We start from the raw sequence: 21,030 nt of genomic DNA, 5'->3' as shown, positions 1-21,030 counted from the left end.
GACCAATGTTCCCCAACCCTGTCCTCAAGGCCCACCAACAGTGCATGTTTTGTGGAAATCCACAGAGGTAGTTAATCAGCTATGCTGAGACACTAATTGCCTCACCTGTGAATGTGTGTGGTTTTCTGCAAAACATGCCCTGTTGGTGGGCCTTGAGGACAGGGTTGGGGAACTGTGCCCTAGACTATTGATTATTTATCCGTATCAGAGTTTTTAATCCATAATGCAGGGCAGTCTTCTGTTGCAGAAGCCAGTGATACAGGTGCTGACAGCTGACTTCTGTAGTGAGCAGAGAAGCAAGTTCCAGGCAATTTAGATTAGCTTGGCTGCAGGTAATCTTATCTCTTCTCCCAGCTCCACCACCCACCCTGTTCTCTTCCCCCATGACCCTTTCCTCTTCATATTTTAGTGGCTTCTTTTAACAACATGTCCCTGCCAAACAGCACGGGTGATGTCTGCAGTCCTGATGAGAGTCCTTCCTGCTATTTCTCTTCTACCACTAGGCTCTCTGTCTTGTGTCTCTACCTTTTTATTATTCCCCCCCCCCCCCCCGCCCCCTATGCATTCCTCTCTTTCAAATGTTCACCCTTTCTGACTGTTTTCAGAGGCGCTCACAATCTAATCGTACCATAGTCATAGTCTAATGTCCTAGCATATTGGTATTGGGCAGTTATATACAGTGGGATGCGCAAGTTTGGGCAACCTTGTTAATTTTCATGATTCTCCTGTATAAATCATTGGTTGTTACGATAAAAAAATGTCAGTTAAATATACCACACACAGTGATATTTGAGAAGTGAAATAAAGTTTATTGGATTTGCAGCAAAAAAAAGTGTCACACATGTATCGCCGTACTCAGGGGAAGTAGTATAATGTGTTTTGGGGTGTCTTTTCACGCATACCCATGCTGGGTGGGCAAATATCTATGTCAAGGACAACTTTTTCGATTTGTTTTACACTAAATTGTCCATTTACAGAGATATTTCTCCCACCCAGCATGGGTATGTGTAAAAATACACCCCAAAACACATTATACTACTATTTTTTTTTTCACACATACCCATCCTGTGTGTGAGAAATACCTCTGTAAATGACTATTTTTTGTATTTTTTTTTTTACACAAATTTGTCATTTACAGAGGTATTTCTCCCACCTAGCGAGTACGAGTACGGTGATACCACGTATGCGCAAAGGGGCCCAAAATCCAATGAGCACCTTTAGGCTTTACAGGTGTGCTCACAATTTAACTCCCCCAAAAAATGCCAGGACAGTAAACACACCCCACAAATTACCCCATTTTGGAAAGAAGACACCCCAAGGTATTCCATGAGGGGCAAAGTGAGTTCATAGAAAATTTTATTTTTTGTCACAAGTTAGCGGAAAATTACACTTTGTGAGGAAAAAAAACCAAACAAAAAATGTTCTGCTAACTTGTGACAAAAAATAAAATCTTCTACGAACTCACCATGCCCCTCCGCGAATACCTTGAGGTGTCTTCTTTCCAAAATGGGGTAACTTGTGGGGTCTGTCCTGGCATGTTAGGGTCTCCCCAATCATCACATGTATGGCCAGTATTAGGCGTTTCTGCTATAATCCTTATATTGGGCATACGGGTAATGCACTTTTTTCCATAAAAGGAAAAATGAACTGCAAAGATTCGATACAGTTGTACACAGGTGCCAGAAGAGTAAAAACAATCAATTTAAAAGTCTACCACTACCCACTTCATTTTAAACCTTTTAAACTAATTGTTTTTATTCTTCTGCCGCCTCTGTACAACTGTATCGATATTTAACCCCCCTGGCGGTATAAAAAATTCCGCCAGGAGGGAGCGCAGCAGTTTTTTTTTAATTTTTTTTTTCTTATATCATGTAGCGAGTCCAGGGCTTGCTACATGATAGCCGCTGCTCAGCGGCATCCCCCCGCCCGCTTCGATCGCCTTCGGCGATCTCCGATCAGGAAATCCCGTTCAAAGAACGGGATTTCCTGGAGAGCTTCATTCGGACGTCATTGGGAGTCCCGAACCACCTCTCAGCGCTGCCTGGCACTGATTGGCCAGGCAGTGCACGGGGTCTGGGGGGGGGGGGGGGGGCGCGCGGCGCGACGGATAGCGGCGATCGAGCGCGGGGCGGCGGCGATCGGTGTGCTGTCGCAGCTAGCAAAGTGCTAGCTGCGACCAGCAAAAAAAAAAAATTAAACAAATCGGCCCAGCAGGGCCGGAGAAAACCTCCTGCGCGGCTTACCCCGAACTACGTTCGGGGTTACCGCCAAGGAGGTGAAGTCCACCTTTGGTGGAGGGGACTTGGCCCCCTTTTTCTTCCTATCTACAGAGAGCTACTTCTTAATCCTGAGTGGGGACAGGTCTAATCTCCTCACCTGCCTATACAATGGTTGCCTGGAGGGTAACCCTGGTTTGTGAGTATATAATTCACATACTTACATCTACATTTGCCATTTGTCTGTACTTACTACACTATATTGGGCTCTCTGTGTCTTCCTTTTATCTTTTTCGGCAAAGATTAATTCATTCACATTGATCAATGTGGATGAAAAAATATTTGACTGAAAAATGTGAGAAAAAAGGCGTCTGCCAGGACATAGGAGCACCGCCCAAACTCATTCTGCTTGTATGCCCTGGCAAACCAGATTTCTCCATTCACATCGATCAATGTGAATGAGAAAACTGTTGTCAATTTTGATACGAAGTGCTTGCCAAAGCATAGGAACTCCAACACCGCCCCTCAGCTCATATGCCTCGGCAAACGTATCTTACTGCGGAGAAATCTCGTCCTGCAGCGCTGCATGCACCGACTTGTGTGTAATCTGACAGACGCGCAATGCTTCTCTCAGGATATACCATCAGTGCTGCAGCTGGTTGATCGATTGGTCGGTCAGTCCACCTGGAAGGGTAAAGGATGGAAAAAGAGAGAGAAAAAAAACAAAAAAAACAAGCAAGCAGCAATGCAATAAATTCATTAAAATTAACTTTGATAAACTTTATTGAACCCTTTTAATCAAACATTAACATTTAGAACTTAACTTTTTTGCTTACCCTTTTTTTTTTATTACTTACCTTCCGAGGACAAACCTCTCCTTCCCCATAGGACAGCGTGCAAAGCGCAAATCGCACAGATGTGGCGAAGTACACTATGCACTTTGCCCCAAGTGAAAGGAGAGGTTTCTGGCAGCTCTGTGTATTTGAGTCTCCCGAAACCTGTCTGGTTTCACAATGCATATTGGCGTATTCAGTGGATCGCACCCGCCGCACCGCATCACCACAAACAGACCTTCAGGAAATACCATATTAGTACATGGCATTCCCTGTCTGGCATTCGGCCAAGTAGGAAGTAATCTTTGCATCACCATAGACTAACATGACTTCCGGGGCAGACACAAATCACGGCATGAGCCGCGCAGTAATGTAGGTATGCACTAGCATTAACTCAACCACTTCTGGCGCAGTGGGGACCACAAAGTGGGACTTTCGCTAGGCAATTTGCTGCAACGCATCGCCATAGACTAACATGACTTCAGGGCTGACACAAATCGCAGCAGGAGCTGTGCAGTAATGTAGGTATGCATTTGCATTAAGTCAACCACTTCCAGTGTAGTGGGGACCGCAAAGTGGGACTTTCATTAACCTTCCTGGCGGTAAGCCCGAACTGAGTTCGGGCTATGCCGCCGGAAGGAACCGCTCAGGCCCCGCTGGGCCGATTTGCATAATTTTTTTTTTGCTGCACGCAGCTAGCACTTTGCTAGCTGCGTGCAGTGCCCGATCGCCGCCGCTACCCGCCGATCCGCCGCAATTCCTCTCTCCGCGGCCGCCCCCCCCCCCCCAGACCCCGTGCGCTGCCTGGCCAATCAGTGCCAGGCAGCGCTATGGGGCAGATCGGAGTCCCCTCTGACGTCACGACGTCGATGACGTCGGTGACGTCATCCCGCCCGTCGCCATGGCGACGGGGGAAGCCCTCCAGGAGATCCCGTTCTTTGAACGGGATCTCCGGAGGCGATCGGAGGGGCTGGGGGGATGCCGCTGAGCAGCGGCTATCATGTAGCGAGACTTTGTCTCGCTACATGAAAAAAAAAAAAAAATTTAAAAAAAAAAGATCTGCTGCCCCCTGGCGATTTTTTTGCAAACCGCCAGGAGGGTTAAACAATTTGCTGCAACACATCGTGCCAGTGTGAAAGAGCCCTGAGAGACCCTTGTGTGCCTACTGGTATGTCTCAAATTCCCTCCTCTAATAATAAATCTGCTAGTGGTACTTCTCTAAACACTCCCCTATGCATAGGGCAGGCTGGTCAGGATAGGTGGGTCAGTAAACAGTGGTGTAACACCTCATTCCAGCCTTCTTACAGACACAACAATGTTTTCTTGGGGTGCGTTGACCTGGGGTAATCAGAAAGACATAAGCATAGTGTCTTTCATGGAGCCGGCTAACTACATCAGGGGGTTTGGCCACGGCCCCTTCTGGATACAGGAGTTCCGAAACGATCTCTTCCTGAAATTGAAGGAAGGATCCTGTTGTTCTCCCAGCCTTACTGTAGAGCAGCGTTTCTCAACATTTTATTGGTATGTACCCCTTTTAAATCCCTGTACTCACCAAGTATTCCCTAGCATAGTAAATGTCATAAGTACCCCTTGACATATATAGATTTAATTGTAGTATATGAGAATTGGTTCTAAACAATTTCCAAGCATTTACTATTGCTTTTAATTAGCTAAAACTAATTTGGTGTGGTTTAAAGAAGATTTATCATTTTCTAAAACTCTAAATTTGTTATTCTTGGTTAAGTATATCAAGGCCAAGTACCCCATGGAACCATCAGAAGTACCCCCTTGGGTACGCGTACCACACGTTAAGAACATATGTTGTAGAGAACAAAACTATTGTAAATTGCCAACTGAATCAAATAAAGCATCACTAATTAAATTTCTGTCACTGCGGTGGGGCAGGCTGAACACAAGTGCGGTTGAACGATCAGGCCTGATCGGGCAAACACTGCGTTTTTAGTGGAGCCTACACCAAGGTGCCCCTAACGTACTTATATAGATCTGACTGCCATCAGTACTGATCACCTACAGATACTATATAGTACCAATGCTGATTAGCTAATTAGTGACTGCGGTGTGGTGGGCTGGGCGCTAACTGACACTACCTAACAAAGGGGCCTAGCTAACTAACTGGCCTAACTGTTAATACAGGGAGGGGTTGGGGATCAGAAGCCTGATATGATGGGCCTGATCTGATGGGTGAGTGACAGGTGGTGATCAGGGGATGAAAAGAAGGCTATTTACAGGCCTTACACAGGGGTAAACAATAGCAGGGGGGGTGATCAGAGGGGGATCTAAGGGCAGGGGAGGTGATCAGTCGCCCGCAGAGGGCCGATTAGGGCCTGATCTGATGGGTGAGTGACAGTTGGTGATCAGGGGATAAAAAGAAGGCTGTTTACAGGCCTACAACAGTGGAGATCAGAAATAGCGGGGGCTGGGTGTTATCAGAGGGGGATCTGAGGGCGGGGGGGGGGGGGGGGGGGTGGTTGATCAGGAGCCCCACAGGGGGCTGTTTAGGGTCTGATCTAATGGGCGAGTGACAGTGAGTGATAAGAAGGGGGGAGATCAGGTGTAAACAATGCACTGGGGATGATCAGAGGGAGGGTCTGAGGGCGATGAAAGGGGTAAAGTGTGCCTAAAGGTGGTGCAAAGTGTGCTGCTTGTCACGGTTAAAATGATACACCATATACATAAACAAATAGCTTTTTGGGCACACAGCAGACTTAACCATGAGTAGCACCAATGGCTTTTTCAAGGCCTTTTTTTCTCACCAAAATAGCGAGTCATTCTTTCTTAGCAAAACTCCTGGAGCTTCAGAACATTCTAGAAAATCCATAAAGGTCACCATTCAGAAAACTAGAGAAAACTGAAAACTCGAATTATTTTTAATTAATATTCAACAAAAACTACAAGGTCTTTTTGGATCTTATTTTTTAATTTTCTTCCAACAGAACCAATTTCCACATTTGTCCATAAGTTTGTAAGTCGGGGACTACCTGTACACAAGTGGTTATACCAATGATATGACATCCCATCTCACTTACACCAGAGCTATCCCACCCTTTACCTTTATTGTTATAGGAAAAAAGGGCTTTCTTTGGCAGTTATTGTCTGGTATTGCTCTAAATTTCAAAAGTTCTGAAATATGGTTAAAAACTTATGATCAAGGAACTTACTTCCCTGGATATTTTTTTGGACTCCTTTGATTTATAACTAGCTAGGTCAGGTCTGAATTATATACGCCTTCACAAAAACTAAAGTACATTTGAACTGAAAGGGATATGGTGTCAGCCATTCTTATTTCATTTTTAACAGTGCCAATTGCCTGACAGCTCTGCTGATCACTTTGGCTGCAGTAGTGTCTGAATCATACACCTGAAACAAGCATATTGCTAATTCAGTAAGACTTCAGTCAGAAACAGCAGATTGGCCAACTAAATATTCATCTGAGTTCAGGAGTACTGTAATCAGTACTGACAGCAGCAATACTGGGGATTTCAATAACTTGGAAATCCCCAATTCTCTCCACAAAATCTGAACGTTTAAAAATGTTAAATTTGTTTTGAGCATGGAATATGTCATGTTTAAACTAAGACCTAACTTACCAAACTTTCAAAAACCTTGGACTATATGCAGCATGTTATAGACGCATCGGGTCGCCCAAGTTGAGATCGCATAAGATTATTCAAATTGTAGCCAGAGTTCAGGTACAACATTAATTGTTCAATAATTGCACCAGCTTCAGGCGAGGTACCATACCAATATATAGTACATTTACCAGTTAGATGTAGAAGTGAAAATTGACAGGCTGAAAAAATTGTGTAGAATTATGTTGTGGTTGTACGTTAAACGAAAAAATGTTGGAAATAAAAATCAAAGTGAAAAAACAATCACCAGTGCATCCTATTTGATCTCATGTCTTGATCATTTGTAGGGATGCTAATTGGGATTCTGCAGAATTGAAATTTCTGTGGAAATCCGATTTACCGCAACTAAGTAAATTTTAGCTCAATCACAGAACATGAAAGCATTGGACCAATGACAGAATGCAGAATATTTCAGCGAAAAATAAGATTGCTGTGGTAATTTTATATAAATCACAAGATACTACAGAGTATTTCTGAGTCTTGTGATTGACCTTGGTATTCACATTACCACTGTAAAATTCTGCGTTCACCGATTGGTCCATTACTTCCAAGTCAACTCAAAGTAGTTGGCCAATTAGGGAACGCAAAAAAAGATTTAAAAAAAGTGCCTCCTCCGAAATCTGTAGAATTTATAATTGGCGCTGATGGAAATGGGAATTTCCATGAGATCGTCATTTCCGACCATCTCTAATCATTTGTCTTTTACCGCTGTGTTCTTTACTTGCCATTAACTTATTTAGAAAATGTATACACATTCCACAAGAGGAAAAAATACAGTTGTGTTCAACATTATTCAACCCCCACTGAAAATTAGTGTTTTGGCCAGTTTGACATTGATTTTGATCATTTCAGTCATCTTGTTTACAATTAAATCAAAGAGGCACTTGTAAGTCAGACAAGTATAACATAACATTTATAATGAAATAACCACAAATGTCTTTTCTGTTCTCACATCTTTATCAGTTTTATTCAACCCCCAAGTGACATTCATTCTTAGTACAACATCCTTTTCCAGTTATAACAGCTTTTAAACGTGAAGCATAGCTTGACACAAGTGTCTTGCAGCGATCTATGGGTAATCTTAGCCCATTCTTCATGGGCAAAAGCCTCCAGTTCAGTCACATTCTTAGGCTTGCGCACTGTAACTGCTTTCTTTAAGTCCCACCAGAGGTTCTCAATCGGATTTAAGTCTGGCGACTGCGATGGCCACTCCAAAATGTTCCAGCCTTTAATGTGCAACCATGCTCTAGTGGATTTGGAGGTATGCTTGGGATCATTGTCCTGTTGAAAGGTCCAACGTCTCCCAAGCCTCAGGTTTGTGATGGACTGCATCACATTTTCTTCCAATATCTCCTGGTACTGAAGAGAATTCATGGTACCTTGCACACGCTGAAGCTTTTCTGTACCTGCAGAAGCAAAACAGCCCCAAAGCATGATTGACTGTACCAGGAGATATGAGACATACAATTTGCAGGACTTCACAACAGATTCAGATGCGTCAAGTGAGTAACTCTCCAGTGTCAGATGCAATAGGAATTAAGACCTCTGCTTAGCTGAACATGTTTGCTGGCATCTTCCACATTGGGAAGACACCTGTCTGCTTTTGCCCGACACTGTGAAAAGTCACTTACTTGTCGCACTTGGTTCGAATGTTAGATCACATGAACTCCTGCAAATTATTGTTTTCTTTTCCAACGGTGGCACATATACAATTCAGAAGTTTATAATTTGCAATACCAAACATGTGGTGTTTGTTATTTCATGGCAAAGTTTGTCAGATACAAGTGAATGAGAATGTGTTTTTCAAAGTGCAAACGCAGCCAGTGTGTTTCAGCCCACAAGATTCTGAAACGAGTCAGTTGCCTTATCGGTCATCTTGGATGTGTCAATAAACTATTTGGATTTTACCTTATCATGGTGTGCTACAGGCTCTTGTACTTTTCCTGCAAATTATTTGTGGTAAATGGCTCCCTGATGTATTACAAGCTTATTCTTTGCCTCCGATGAAGTGGCCCTTGTGCAGTGAAACGTACGTAAAGCTTATATGAAATCAAAGGTGCACCCTGGAGCATGAACTACATATGCAGGGGTTGGACAAAATAATGGAAACACCTTGAAAATCAAAATATATTTTAATATGGTGTAGGGCCAACTTTTGCAGCAATTACTGCCTCATTTCTCAGAGGTATTGATTCATACAAATTGTGAATGGTTTCCAAAGGAATTTTGGCCCATTCTACAGTTAAAACACCCTCCAGTTCTTTTAGAGACGATGGCAGCGTAAATAGACTTCTTACTTGAATCTCTAAAACGACCATAATTGCTCAATAATGTTGAGGTCTGGGGATTGTGGTGGCCAGATGAGATGCTCAACTTCATTAGAATGTTCCTCGTGCCACTCTTTAACAATTCTAGCTGTATGGATTGGAGCATTATCTTGAAAGATAGCATTCCCCTCCGGAAACAGTTCTTGAACCATAGGATGAACTTGGTCACCCAAAATTCCTAAATTGTCACGGCTGTTAATTCTTCCATGAAGGGAAATCATTGGCCTGGCGGATTTCCAAGAAATAGCACCCCAGATCATCACAGAACACCCACCATGTTTTATGGTTGGGAGAAGGGAGTCTGGATGAAATGCTTCTTTCGGCTGTCTCCAAACATACACTCGGCCGGAGGTGGGAAATAAGGTAAACGACGATTCGTCAGAGAAAATCACATTTTTACACTGCTCGAGGGACCAATTATGGTGGTTTCTACACCACACTAAACGCTTTGAAACATTTGTCTATGAGAGCTGAGGTTTTCTAATTGCAGTTCTTCCGTGGAATCCAGATTTGTGCAGCTCCTGACGAACAGTTTTTGTGGAAACTAAGTTCTGTAGGTGTTCATTCAGCTCTGCAGTGATTTTAGGAGGCGAGCTTTTCTAACAATTCGATTTAGAGTCCGACGGTCTTTCTCAGACAACTTCGACTTTCGGCCACAACTGTGCTTTGCTGAGGACGTTTTTCCTTCTCTTTCAAAGGCAGTCATTACTTTTGAGACAATCAGGCAGTTTCTGTTACAGTAGCGCCTGACATACGAGCACCAACAATTTGGCCTCTTTGAAAGTCTTAGAGATCTGCCATTTTTATAAATTATAACCAACTTTTGTTTAAGTATCTGTAAAAAAAACAATTATTTTAATTAAACATATCAAATAAAAAACAAAAAAATATTAATATGTCAAGTTTTGATTGCTTAAAACATGTTCAAAGATTATGATGCCAAAATGTAAGGTGTTTCCATTATTTTGTCCAACTCCTGTATTTTTCCACTTTACCTATTTTGGGCTGTAACTTTGTGGATTATATGATCCTTGTTCTAATAGCAATGAAGTAGTAGTTTACAGTTCTATTAATTTAACTGTTGCATGCAGTGGTATTAGTACCTTTTTGATTCTGTCTATATTCTGTATGTTTTTACAGTGTATCTTGCTTAGAAAAAAAATTATATTTAGGGAGGACATGTACTGTACAATTTTGCATCTGTGAACAGCCTTATAATACAATACAAGACATACCTGGAGACATAAAGGCCTTGTTTATTACAGCCAACAATCAAAAACTGACTAAACAAAGAGAAAACACTCATATGTAGAGAACAGAAAAGCTTTATTCAGATGTAAGGGAAAAAATGTAGATGCATACAAGTGCGATGAAAAGTAAGAGATTTCTACTTTGATGATGCAGTCATAAATTAGCCAACTTGTCAGTCGAGTCCATTCTATTAATGACCATACCTAAAAAATGGAAGGAAATTAAATCAATAAGTAATTTATTTCCAAACAAAAAAAGGCAAAGCATAATACTGACGGTACTTAAAATGACCCTGAGCAGTACATAAAATCAGGCAAATTGAACTTACCTGGGGCCTCCTCCAGCCCCTCGTAGCTGATAAAGTCCATCAATGTCCTCCAGGCTCCCTCCGTTCTGCCCCCCCCCCCCCCCCGGGCTCAGTTAGAGCGGCGATTTCGGCCAAAGTCATCAGCCAGTGCGCTTGCGCGGCCCCTCTGCATGACTGTTGCTGCAAGCATTCTGTGCACGCGTAGTCCATTCTGTTAAGAAATGTGTGTGCGCACAACGCATAAGGCGGCAGGCGCACGAGTGAGATGGGCACGCGGAGTAGCCGCGTATGCGCCATGGCCAACAACTTCAGGCGAGGCCGCCGCTCTAATGGAGCCGCTGGGGGCAGAACGGAGGGAGCCTGGAGGACACCCAGGGACTTCATCAACTACGAGGGGCTGGAGAAAGCACCAGGTAAGTTCCTTTGCCTGATTTTATGTACTGCTCAGGGTCCCTTTAAAATGCCATCTGATGCACACTATAAAGCTCACATATAGTAGGAATTGTCCTGCAAAATTTGACAGGATCTGGTCGCCCAGGCTTAAATATCTAAAGAATCAAGGGATTGATTATGAGACAGACAGTAATTAGTTGATGCTGTATGACGTACGGTGACATCTGTTGGTACCTGCAATATTGCTTGAATATGGGATATGGAGCAGACTGTAGACGGGGGGGGAATAAGAGGGGCGATGGTGGGTTCGGTTTAGGTATTGTTGATGCCTGTTTTTATGTAAAAATTCAATAAAATGTATTGTTAAAAAAAAAAAAAGCCACCTGATGCAAAACATAAGATTATTTCTCTCAACACAGCACTCAAGCTTCCGAAGCCGGGCCGTTCCATACTGCGCACACGCGAACGCCCTCGCCCTTAAGAGCCGCTGGTCTTTGGGAGCTTCCGAAGTCTTCCGTGGCAGGCAGGAGATTCAATCGGAGGAGACTGCAGGGGAGCGAAGATACCATGAGGAGAACGGTAAGGCTCTATAGGACCCAGAGCCTTCCATGTCCTTTGGTAAGTAGAAGTTTTTTTTTTTTTTTTTTTAAATCACTTCAGACTTCAGTGTTCTCCCCAGGACTAGTTAGGTGGGTGATACACAAATTCTTACAATAAAAAGCACACCATTCTATTCATTATGTTCTCCTAGGCCCCTCTTTGCAGTTTCCGCTGCCAGTTTTAAACAGTGTTTACAAACAAAAAACATGGCCGCTAACCAGGAGTGTGTGTGTGTGAACTTATAGGATACAAGAAATAAGGCTGAAAATTTTGTTACAGAGTCTCTTTAAGGTGTTTTCTATAATCAGTCTTAGCAAGGCTAATTCCACAAAATGGCATTTGTTTGGACAACATAAATTACATTGCCAACATGATGCAATTATACTGTAATGGTATGTTCACATCAGTGCATTAGCAGTGCTGTGCAATGGATGAATTTGGGTAACAAGATGAATGCAGACATAACATGTACGTTAACAGTTGCCGTGAAGCATACTTCGTATGTACTGTATGCATTGCACCGCACGGATAATGTCAATATTATTTTCCCCCCGTTGCATTGCGATCCTGTTTTTTAGGAGTGTACTGCAATGCCCCAGTGTTAACGTACCTTAAACGGTCCCCTTGTTTGTAAGGTGCCTAAAATAGAGCCTGCCACACAGTTTATAATTGTAGTCCCTTCAAAAAGAATTAAGAGTAGCCTGAGATGGGCTGGATTTTGTATAATAGGTTTTTATTTTTATATGGGGTCATTTGTCCCTTTGGACAGACTACTGCCTGAATTGATACATTTTGTGCCCTATCTGAAGGAAAAGTACAGCCCCTTGATGATATAAGCAGTTACTGAGCCTTTGAGTCCTGCTCTTGTGAATTCAAACACATTTTCTATAACAATGAAGCCACTTCATAAGTAGGCTCTTTTTTAGGTTAATTTCTCCCTCAACCACCTGGTATCTCGTTATTTCTTCTATACTGTAGAAGCCCTTTGTAGTGAGCTCCAAGGGACCTGGCCAAGTAAATTATTATATCAGAATTTTACTACAGCCCCAGTATCCGGCACCAGCGGGTATTGCCTGATGCCGGATACATATGCTTGCCAGTTGCATGAGCAACCGACCTAAAAAGCACAAACCTTCCCACTAAATACTTATCTAACCTTCAGAGAAGTCTAGCAGCCTCCCTGGAGCACCTAGCCATCTCCTAGCAGCTTTCCGGCTTCCCCCGTGCACGCAAGCCAGCGTGTCACCTGACCCACATCGGGACCTAGGGACAGAGTTTACTATAGCCAGAGGTTTATTACATCAGAGTTTACAATGAGATTCTATTGTTTTGGACTTCAAGCAATTCAACTCTTTAAGAAGCAAGACATTTGTCTCACCAATCAAGTTGAGAAACATTGTTTTGTGGACTATTTACTATGCTTTAAAGAGACTGAGCACCTCTCATGGGTATACCTAGAGACTCCAACCAGTACTGCTAGGTACATAAAGATGCATACCTTTCTGTAGCTCTGTAGCTTGTGCTCTCTTTCATTTGATGCCGGAATCGCCGTTCTACACCAAATAGTTTTAATTCAATTGCAATTTAAAAATAGCGACTGCCATCTTGGCTATGTTATAATTTCCGGGTCACCCCTGTCTTCTCTGTTAGAGAAGTACATCACTGAATGAAACCAGTAGAGGAAGTGACATGCATGGCCATTGCAAGAGGCTCTTCCAGAGGGGTCATAGCATGACTTTGTTGGAAGTCATCTGGCTTAAAGGCATACCCATGAGAGGTGCTCGGAATCCCTTTAATATTCCATGGAAAGTGGGAAATTATTTTGTCCCTTGAAAATCACAATGGACGTATCTCAAATATTATATAACCTACTTAGGACGCATTCTATGTCCACACATTTGTACCAATATATTTTTTGGATTCTTGTTTTTGGTTCCAAGTAGGTTTTTTATTTAGTGACCTAATAAATATGCCAGATGGTATAATAAGCTAATGTTTGTGTATTTCCAACACAAAGATTAATTTATGTAGAGATTTTCAGACTTTATTCCCCTTTACAAGCCCATTAACTTTACTTGTAAAATCAGAGCACACATAGGCCTCAATTCACAAAGCATTACCGAATGCTGTAATGCAGAAAACAACAGTATTTAAGCCTGACTAAGGCTTCAAAGCCAAAAGCTCGCTCATTTTTATTCTTTTTAGTTAGCCAATAAATGGTATCATCCTGATTTAAAACTTCTTGCAGAAAACAAATGAGTTTTAGAACATATCAAAAATAGAGCACATATTGTGTGCATAGCACACCAATAAACAAATGAAAAGGAATAGAAAAACCCATTTTTGCAAAAGTATAAACCAATTTATTAATAATCCTAAAAAAGACACGCAGTGTTAGTCCCTAAAGTGCAAATCCCCATAAGTTAAGAAGACCCAGGAAACATGTCCTAAATCACCAACTGCATGTAATACCCTGGCAGAGGAGAGAGACCACTCCAGGTAACGCTCCCTGCCTAAACCCTAAGTGCACTTTGTAAAGCAAGCCTGCAAATAAAGTTCCTGTTGCTGTGAATAACACTGGTGCTGTGAACAATAAGCAGGATAAGTTCAACATGCAGCAAATCAACTGCGTTCACACTATAAATGGCAAGCACAAAGTGCATCCAGTCTAATATGCAGATCCAAGATGCTCCAGTCGGAATCTTGTATATAGTATTATCCAGCACAAGCAAAGCTGCAAAGCATAGGCAGCAAATGGCAGTTCACAATGCAAATATATGCTTCAGGATGATGGATGCATCCAACCTAATATGCAAGCCCAAGCTGCTCCAGTAGTAGGCTTGTGTATAATATTATGCAGCACAAACAGGGATGCAAAGCATATGCAGCAAGTAGCAGTTCACAGTGCAAATATATGCTTCAGGATGATAGATGCAACCAACTTAATATGCAAGTCCAAGCTACTCCAGCAGCAAGCTTGTATATAGTATTATCCAGCACAAACAGGGATGCAGAGCATATTCAGCTGGTAGCAGTTCACAGTGCAAATATATGCTTCAGGATGATAGATGCAACCAACTTAATATGCAAGTCCAAGCTACTCCAGCAGCAAGCTTGTATATAGTATTATCCAGCACAAACAGGGATGCAGAGCATATTCAGCTGGTAGCAGTTCACAGTGCAAATATATGCTTCAGGGTTATAATAATCAATCAACAGAGTTGTGATTTAGCTTACCAGCACCCTCCTGGGTGCATGCAGTAGTGACACGACACAGGTTCCGGGTCTTAGGTGGTTGAGTCACCGCACGCTGCGCTCTACCCCGCTAAGGCTGCGGGGGAGCAGGTGAATTTAGATGGCTTATCAGATTGCTGCCCCATCAGGGACGTCTCCCTGTGGGGGAAAGATGGTATGGAAGTAGTCAGGGGGACACACAGCAGCCTCTCCCCTCTCCACTCACATGGATGCTGCAAACAGCACAGGCTTCTCACACCTCCTCCAGCAACAGTGGCCCAACACAACCACAATCGATAAACGCGTTTCAGCTGAGTGCCAGCTTTCTTCAGTATCAAAAGCACTTGTGCTGCTATCCAGTGGCCTTATATAGTAGGTGCATCACAGGATCTTTCCATTAACTCTTTCCCTGCCAAGTTGCTTTCCTTTTATCTATCCAATGGATGGCTTTCATTTATGTGCAAATTTCTTATTCTTTCTTTTAATTAGACAATAAGTGAATGTTCGGGGAGGGATGGTGGGGGGGAGAAGAGAAATAAACCAAACCCCACACACTCATCACTCACACTTTACCTCAATAATATAAATAGCTTGAGAGAAACGGGGGCTACAGCTACAGGAACACTTTTAAATTCAAATCAGAATTGAGACCTTTGGGCACTAGACTATCACATCTGTAAATCCACATACATTCCTTCTGATATAAAATCTTATCGAAATCGCCCCGTCTCCCACTAATCTGTAATCTATAAATTCCTCTATATTTCATCCCATCTGGATTGCCCTGATGAAATTCTTCAAAGTGTACTGCTAAGGGACTAGACTGCTCTCTCTTTTTTAATATCTTTTACATGTTCCTTAATTCTGGAGCCCACGTCTCTCTTCGTTTTGCCCACATAAATCTTTTCACATGGACATATTATCTGATATATGACTCTAGTAGTCATGCAATTTATAAAACTGTTGATTTTGTATTCTTCTGTTCCATCACTGTTAGCAAAGGTGTTCCCCTGCTGCACAAATCTACACACCTTACATCCAGCACATCTGTACATGCCCTTTAGATTACAGGTTCGTGGAATCGCCATCTCACTTTTCACCAGCATATCACCAATGTTTTTACATCTTCTTGCTGTTATTTGTGGTGCTTCACCCACTATTTTGGCTACAGTATATCACTGTCTAACAATAATACTCCCCAGTTTTTATTCAGTATTTCACGCATCTGCTGCCAATGGCTTCCATACCTCGTTATAATGCGCGTAGCCTGGCTCTCGCTATTCTTTTCATTTTCTTTTTTCCGCAATAATTGTTCTCTTTCTGTTTTTAGGGCCCGCGCATACGCTTTTTTAAGCATTCTATTAGGGTAACCTCGTTCCCTTAGGCGCTTTTGCAAAGCTTTACCTTCCTGTTTATATTCATCCAAATCTGCGCAATTGCGTCTAATACGTAAAAATTCACCCGTGGGGACCGATTTTATTTGAGTATGGGGATGGAAGCTCTTGGCATGCAATAGCGTATTACCTGCCGTTGCTTTTCTATGGGCCCCAGAGATTAATTTATTCCCTTCCCTTCTCAAAGTTAGATCCAGAAATGTGATCTTTTTTCTATCATACACATATGTTAAATGGATATTCCTATCATTATTATTCAGTTGATCTACAAATTTCCTAAGGGAGATTTCGTCCCCCTTCCAGATCATTACAATATCATCAATAAAACGCAGCCAGAGGGCGACATGCTCCCCGAACCCACGCGCGCCATACACTTCATCTCCCATCTTCCCAAGTGCAGGCACGCGTAGGCCGGAGAGCACGCCGCCCCCATGGCCACGCCCCTAATCTGCTGGTAATACCTTCCCTCATATTGAAAGTAATTATTTTCCAAGATTAATTTCATTAGATCCCATACAAATTCATTGTGCATTTCCTCATGAGCACCATAGTAGCTATCTAAATAAAAGGCAAGGGCTTTTAATCCAGTCTCTTAATCTTTGCTTGCTTTGCTTGTGCTGGATAATACTATATACAAGATTCCGACTGGAGCAGCTTGGATCTGCATATTAGACTGGATGCACTTTGTGCTTGCCATTTATAGTGTGAACGCAGTTGATTTGCTGCATGTTGAACTTATCCTGCTTATTGTTCACAGCACCAGTGTTATTCACAGCAACAGGAACTTTATTTGCAGGCTTGCTATACAAAGTGCACTTAGGGCCCTTTTCCACTAGAGCGATTGTGATTGCTGAATCGCAAAATCGCAAATCGCTAGTGATTTTTAAATCGCTAGGGTTGTTACTTTATCATAGAAAGCATGAGAAGTATTTTCCACTACAGTGATTCGATTTGGAAGGAGCTGGAGCGATTTTTACAATGATAATGCAATGCAAATCGCAATCGCATAACAGAATTAATGAAAAATCGCAATCGCAATCACTGGCGTTTGTGATTTGTGATTGCTAGTGGAAAAGGGCCCTTAGGGTTTAGGCAGGGAGCGTTACCTGGAGTGGTCTCTCTCCTCTGCCAGGGTTATTACATGCAGTTGGTGATTTAGGACATGTTTCCTGGGAGTTTTAGAACATGTTCGATAAAATAAATTCACTAAGCCTGTTACAGCATGAAAAAGAAAAATTACTGACCAGTGAGGTAAATTACCGACTTGTGCAGTAAATACTTCAATACATATCAGTAAATGTCAATTCACAAAAGTTAAAGCATGCGGTAAAACAAATAAAAATGTTTGGAAGTTAGGACCACCGTGGAGCTGTCGGTAACTTAGAATCAGACTTGCAGTGAAAATAACAAAGACAACCAATAGGAAGAGCCTCCCCATTTTGCTACTCACTCCATTGGTGCCAATGAACAGGTGGGACATCACATGTAACCAAACCCAAGATGCAGGAGAAGAGCACATTCAAAAACTCTTCCCAGTATCCCCTTGGTGGTGCAGGGGAATGCTTTATACACAGAGAATCAGAGGACTGGAGGAGCCAGTCTGACTAAAGGGATACTGGAGATTTTTTTTTTTTACTTTTATGTTAAGGTGGCCATACATTAGAAGATTATGGGCAGATTCGACCAAGAGACAAATTTATCTCTAATAGAATCTAATTAGAGATAAATTTGTCTCTTGGTCGAATCTGCCCATACACTACAGGCCGATTCCCATCGATCTCAGCATCAAATTATCAGGGAATCGGTTGAGCCCGCCGCCGCATCCACCCGGCCGCTGCCCCCAAAATGTAAAAATGTATGTAGTGTGTGCATTTATACATTTCCGGTCCTGTAGCAGCTTCCGCACGGCGTCCGTTCATCTCGCCGGGTAACAGCGGCATACACGCTAACGTCGCATAGCGTCTGACGTCAGACGCTATGCGCCGCCAGCGTGTATGCGGAACCTCGCAAGATGGACGGAAACCGCGTGGAGGCTGACACCGGACAGGTAATGTATAAATGCACACACTACATAATTTATACACTGCGGCGGCGGTTTTGTCGTCTCGTCGCTCGTTCGCAAATTGGACGCCGTACCGCCACACACCCCACCAAAGTCGGCCCGTCATCTTGCAGCATGACCGTGCGGCCAATTTGTCCTGAAATTGGTCGCTTTGTAAGTCGGGCATTCACTTGGCAGCACCAATTTTCATCCAATTCGATTATAATAATTGAATTGGATGGTTGATTGGTTGGTTGGTTAATGTATTGCCTTTAAACAACTGTTCAAGTCTCCCTAGCCAGTGCAGCTGCTCTGTCCCTCTCCTCACAAGCCTGCTCCCAGTGTTCTTCGGCTGCACATCAGAAGAAATTCTCTCCCTAGCCTGTCAGCCAGCACCCATAAAGCTTCTCTCACTTCTTTTTGCAAGCTGTCTGACCCATATTTCATAGCAGGTTATTGATGTTGAGCTTGGCTACACTGAACATTTTTTTGTGACTGGATTTACACTTTAATAAATGCACTACTTGATGATACTTTTGTTCTTACTTTTGAAATTCCCATTCTCGATTATCCAGTGGACAAACTTGTCGAGTCTTCAACCAGCGAGAGATGCAGTGGAAGTGGAATGCATGCTAAGAGAAACAAAGTAGAAATATAAAACCTATAATGAGCTGAAAATGACATTATCTAATTCAGGCCTATTATTCTGAAGAGAGGATGAGTTTATTGTTCATTTTATCTTCTACAGCACTTTTCAGAGTACGCACCAACAAAGGTTCAGTTACTGTGTGCAGTTTGGTGCCATCTGATGATGGATGCTAGGACACAGTCCGTTACCCCACTTGTCTGATCACTTGTTTGAGACGCTCAAACTAGTTTCGACAGACTAAAGCCCCACCTACACCATACGATTCTTTGTGCGATTCGATTACGAGTCTATTTACGATCCGATTAAATGCGACATGTGCAATCGGGATTCGATGCAATTCGATTTGCCATTGTTTTGCAATGGCAAATCAAACTGAATCAAATTCCGATCGGACATGTCGGACTTAATCGGATCGTAAATAGAATCGTAATCGAATCGCACGAAGAATAGTATTGTGTAGATTGGGCTTAAGGCACGGTTTTCAGATTAATCTGAGGAAGCGGGATTTAACCCGCAAAACACATCTACTTTTAGTGCTTTAATAAAACTACATTCCCGTAAACAATGACCTTTTTCTTTAGGAGAGGTAAGACCAACACAGCCACTCCTTTTTAGACTTTTTTTTTGAAGTGTTCTAACCCTTTCGGGATCGGCCGCCTAACCCCCCTTAGGGACCAGGCATTTTTGCTGAAGATGGGGGGGGGCGCGTTTTGGGGGTTAGGGCAGCTGGATCCATGCAGGGTCTTGCTAGGCAGTGTCCTCCCATGGTGGCCAGGTGTCCCCCCTTCATGCAGACCCCTTCACTCACCTTCCAGGCTCCAGCGATGAGCCGCAGCGGACCCCTCTGCTCTGGCCGGCATCTCTGCTCCTACTGCCGCTCAGTTCTGGGTCGCGGCTTGATGACGTCATCAAGCCGGGACCCGGCGCTGACGTCAGAAGGAGAAGAGATGCCGGCAAGAACGGTGGGAATCGCTGATTGTCGCGGGAACGGCAGGGAGGTGAGTGGATTCTCTTCTTCCCCCCTACCACTGCAGCTGTCAAATTGATCACTACGATCCGCCGGCGATCGTAGTGATCAGCAGCCATACGCGATAGCTGATGATCACTGAGGGGAGATGTCGGCTGTCATATCACAGCTTATCACTGAGGGGAGATGTCAGTTGTCATATCACAGCTTATCACTGAGGGGAGATGTCAGCTGTCATATCACAGCTTAATCCCCCCTCTCCGGTGCGCTCGACCGCGTTGGGACGGTTCGTTAGCGAGGACGTTGAATCAACGTCCAGTCAGGGCGGCAGCACCACCTGCTGGACATAGCTTCAACCTACGTCGGTCCCCAAAAGGTTAAATACTGGGTGCCTCCAACAGTTCTTGTTTTAGTTGTAAGATACCTCAGTTGAGAGGTAGTAGTTTTTGCATTTTTGTTCTCCCTAAAGAACTTTTAAAGGGTCACGACCAACCAGTCTCCCGCTCACAAGGTAAGTAACCCGTAGAGGCACTTTTTTGTGGGGCTTCAGGGTCACTTTAAATGCATCCATTAAAGATGGATAAATTCTGGTGACAAAAGCTTAGCCATTCACAAAGCCCTAAGCCCTGACAATCTAATGTCAGAATATGAAGTATTGAAAAAAGAAATCATACCCACACTCACCTCCTTTTTTAATCTGGTTCTCCAGGGAAAACAAATTTTCAATGTCTGGTAATGAGGCTTATAGAAAAATGATTCATAAGCAAGGAAACGACCCACTATCCCGGCATCTTACAGATCAATGCCCCCGATAAATCAGGATCTCAAAATTTTAACAAAAATTAATGACAGCCAGGCTCTCCGCCATTATCCTCAAACTCATTCATCCCAATCAGATTTATTTTGCCAAGTACAAAGGGGGTTGTTTTAGCTCATACAGGTCCGGCGATGGTACAATGTAAACATACAGGTTAGGTACAGTAAGGAGTACACATCAAGCAGGCATAGAGTGGACAATAGGTAGATAGTATTACAATACAATGTTGGAAAAAATATGGGGGTGGGGTAGGGTATGACCAGGAAGAGAAAAAGACAGAGCCAGTGCAGTGTTCTCCCCAGGGCTAATTAAGTGGGCGGGCCGCCCGGCTGATTTGAAGCCCCGCCCGCC

The 21,030-nt window shown here is 43.1% G+C and overlaps 1 protein-coding gene across 1 annotated transcript in view; it reads right to left on the bottom strand.

The window, feature by feature from the left end:
* Nucleotides 1-10,335: 10,335 nt before the first annotated feature.
* RBX1 (ring-box 1) overlaps nucleotides 10,336-21,030 on the bottom strand; it is a 43,948-nt gene continuing 33,253 nt past the window's right edge. Inside the window, exons 4-5 of the mRNA XM_068242675.1 lie at nucleotides 18,793-18,878; nucleotides 10,336-10,480 (exon numbers count right to left, since the gene is read on the bottom strand). Coding sequence (XP_068098776.1) covers nucleotides 10,468-10,480; nucleotides 18,793-18,878 — 99 coding nt within the window. The 3' untranslated portion in view covers nucleotides 10,336-10,467. The remainder of the gene's footprint in view (nucleotides 10,481-18,792; nucleotides 18,879-21,030) is intronic.

The sequence above is a fragment of the Hyperolius riggenbachi genome, chromosome 6 (genome assembly GCF_040937935.1).
Source record: "Hyperolius riggenbachi isolate aHypRig1 chromosome 6, aHypRig1.pri, whole genome shotgun sequence".
Lineage (NCBI taxonomy): Eukaryota > Metazoa > Chordata > Amphibia > Anura > Hyperoliidae > Hyperolius > Hyperolius riggenbachi.
This window is presented reverse-complemented; position numbering and strand designations above follow the sequence as displayed.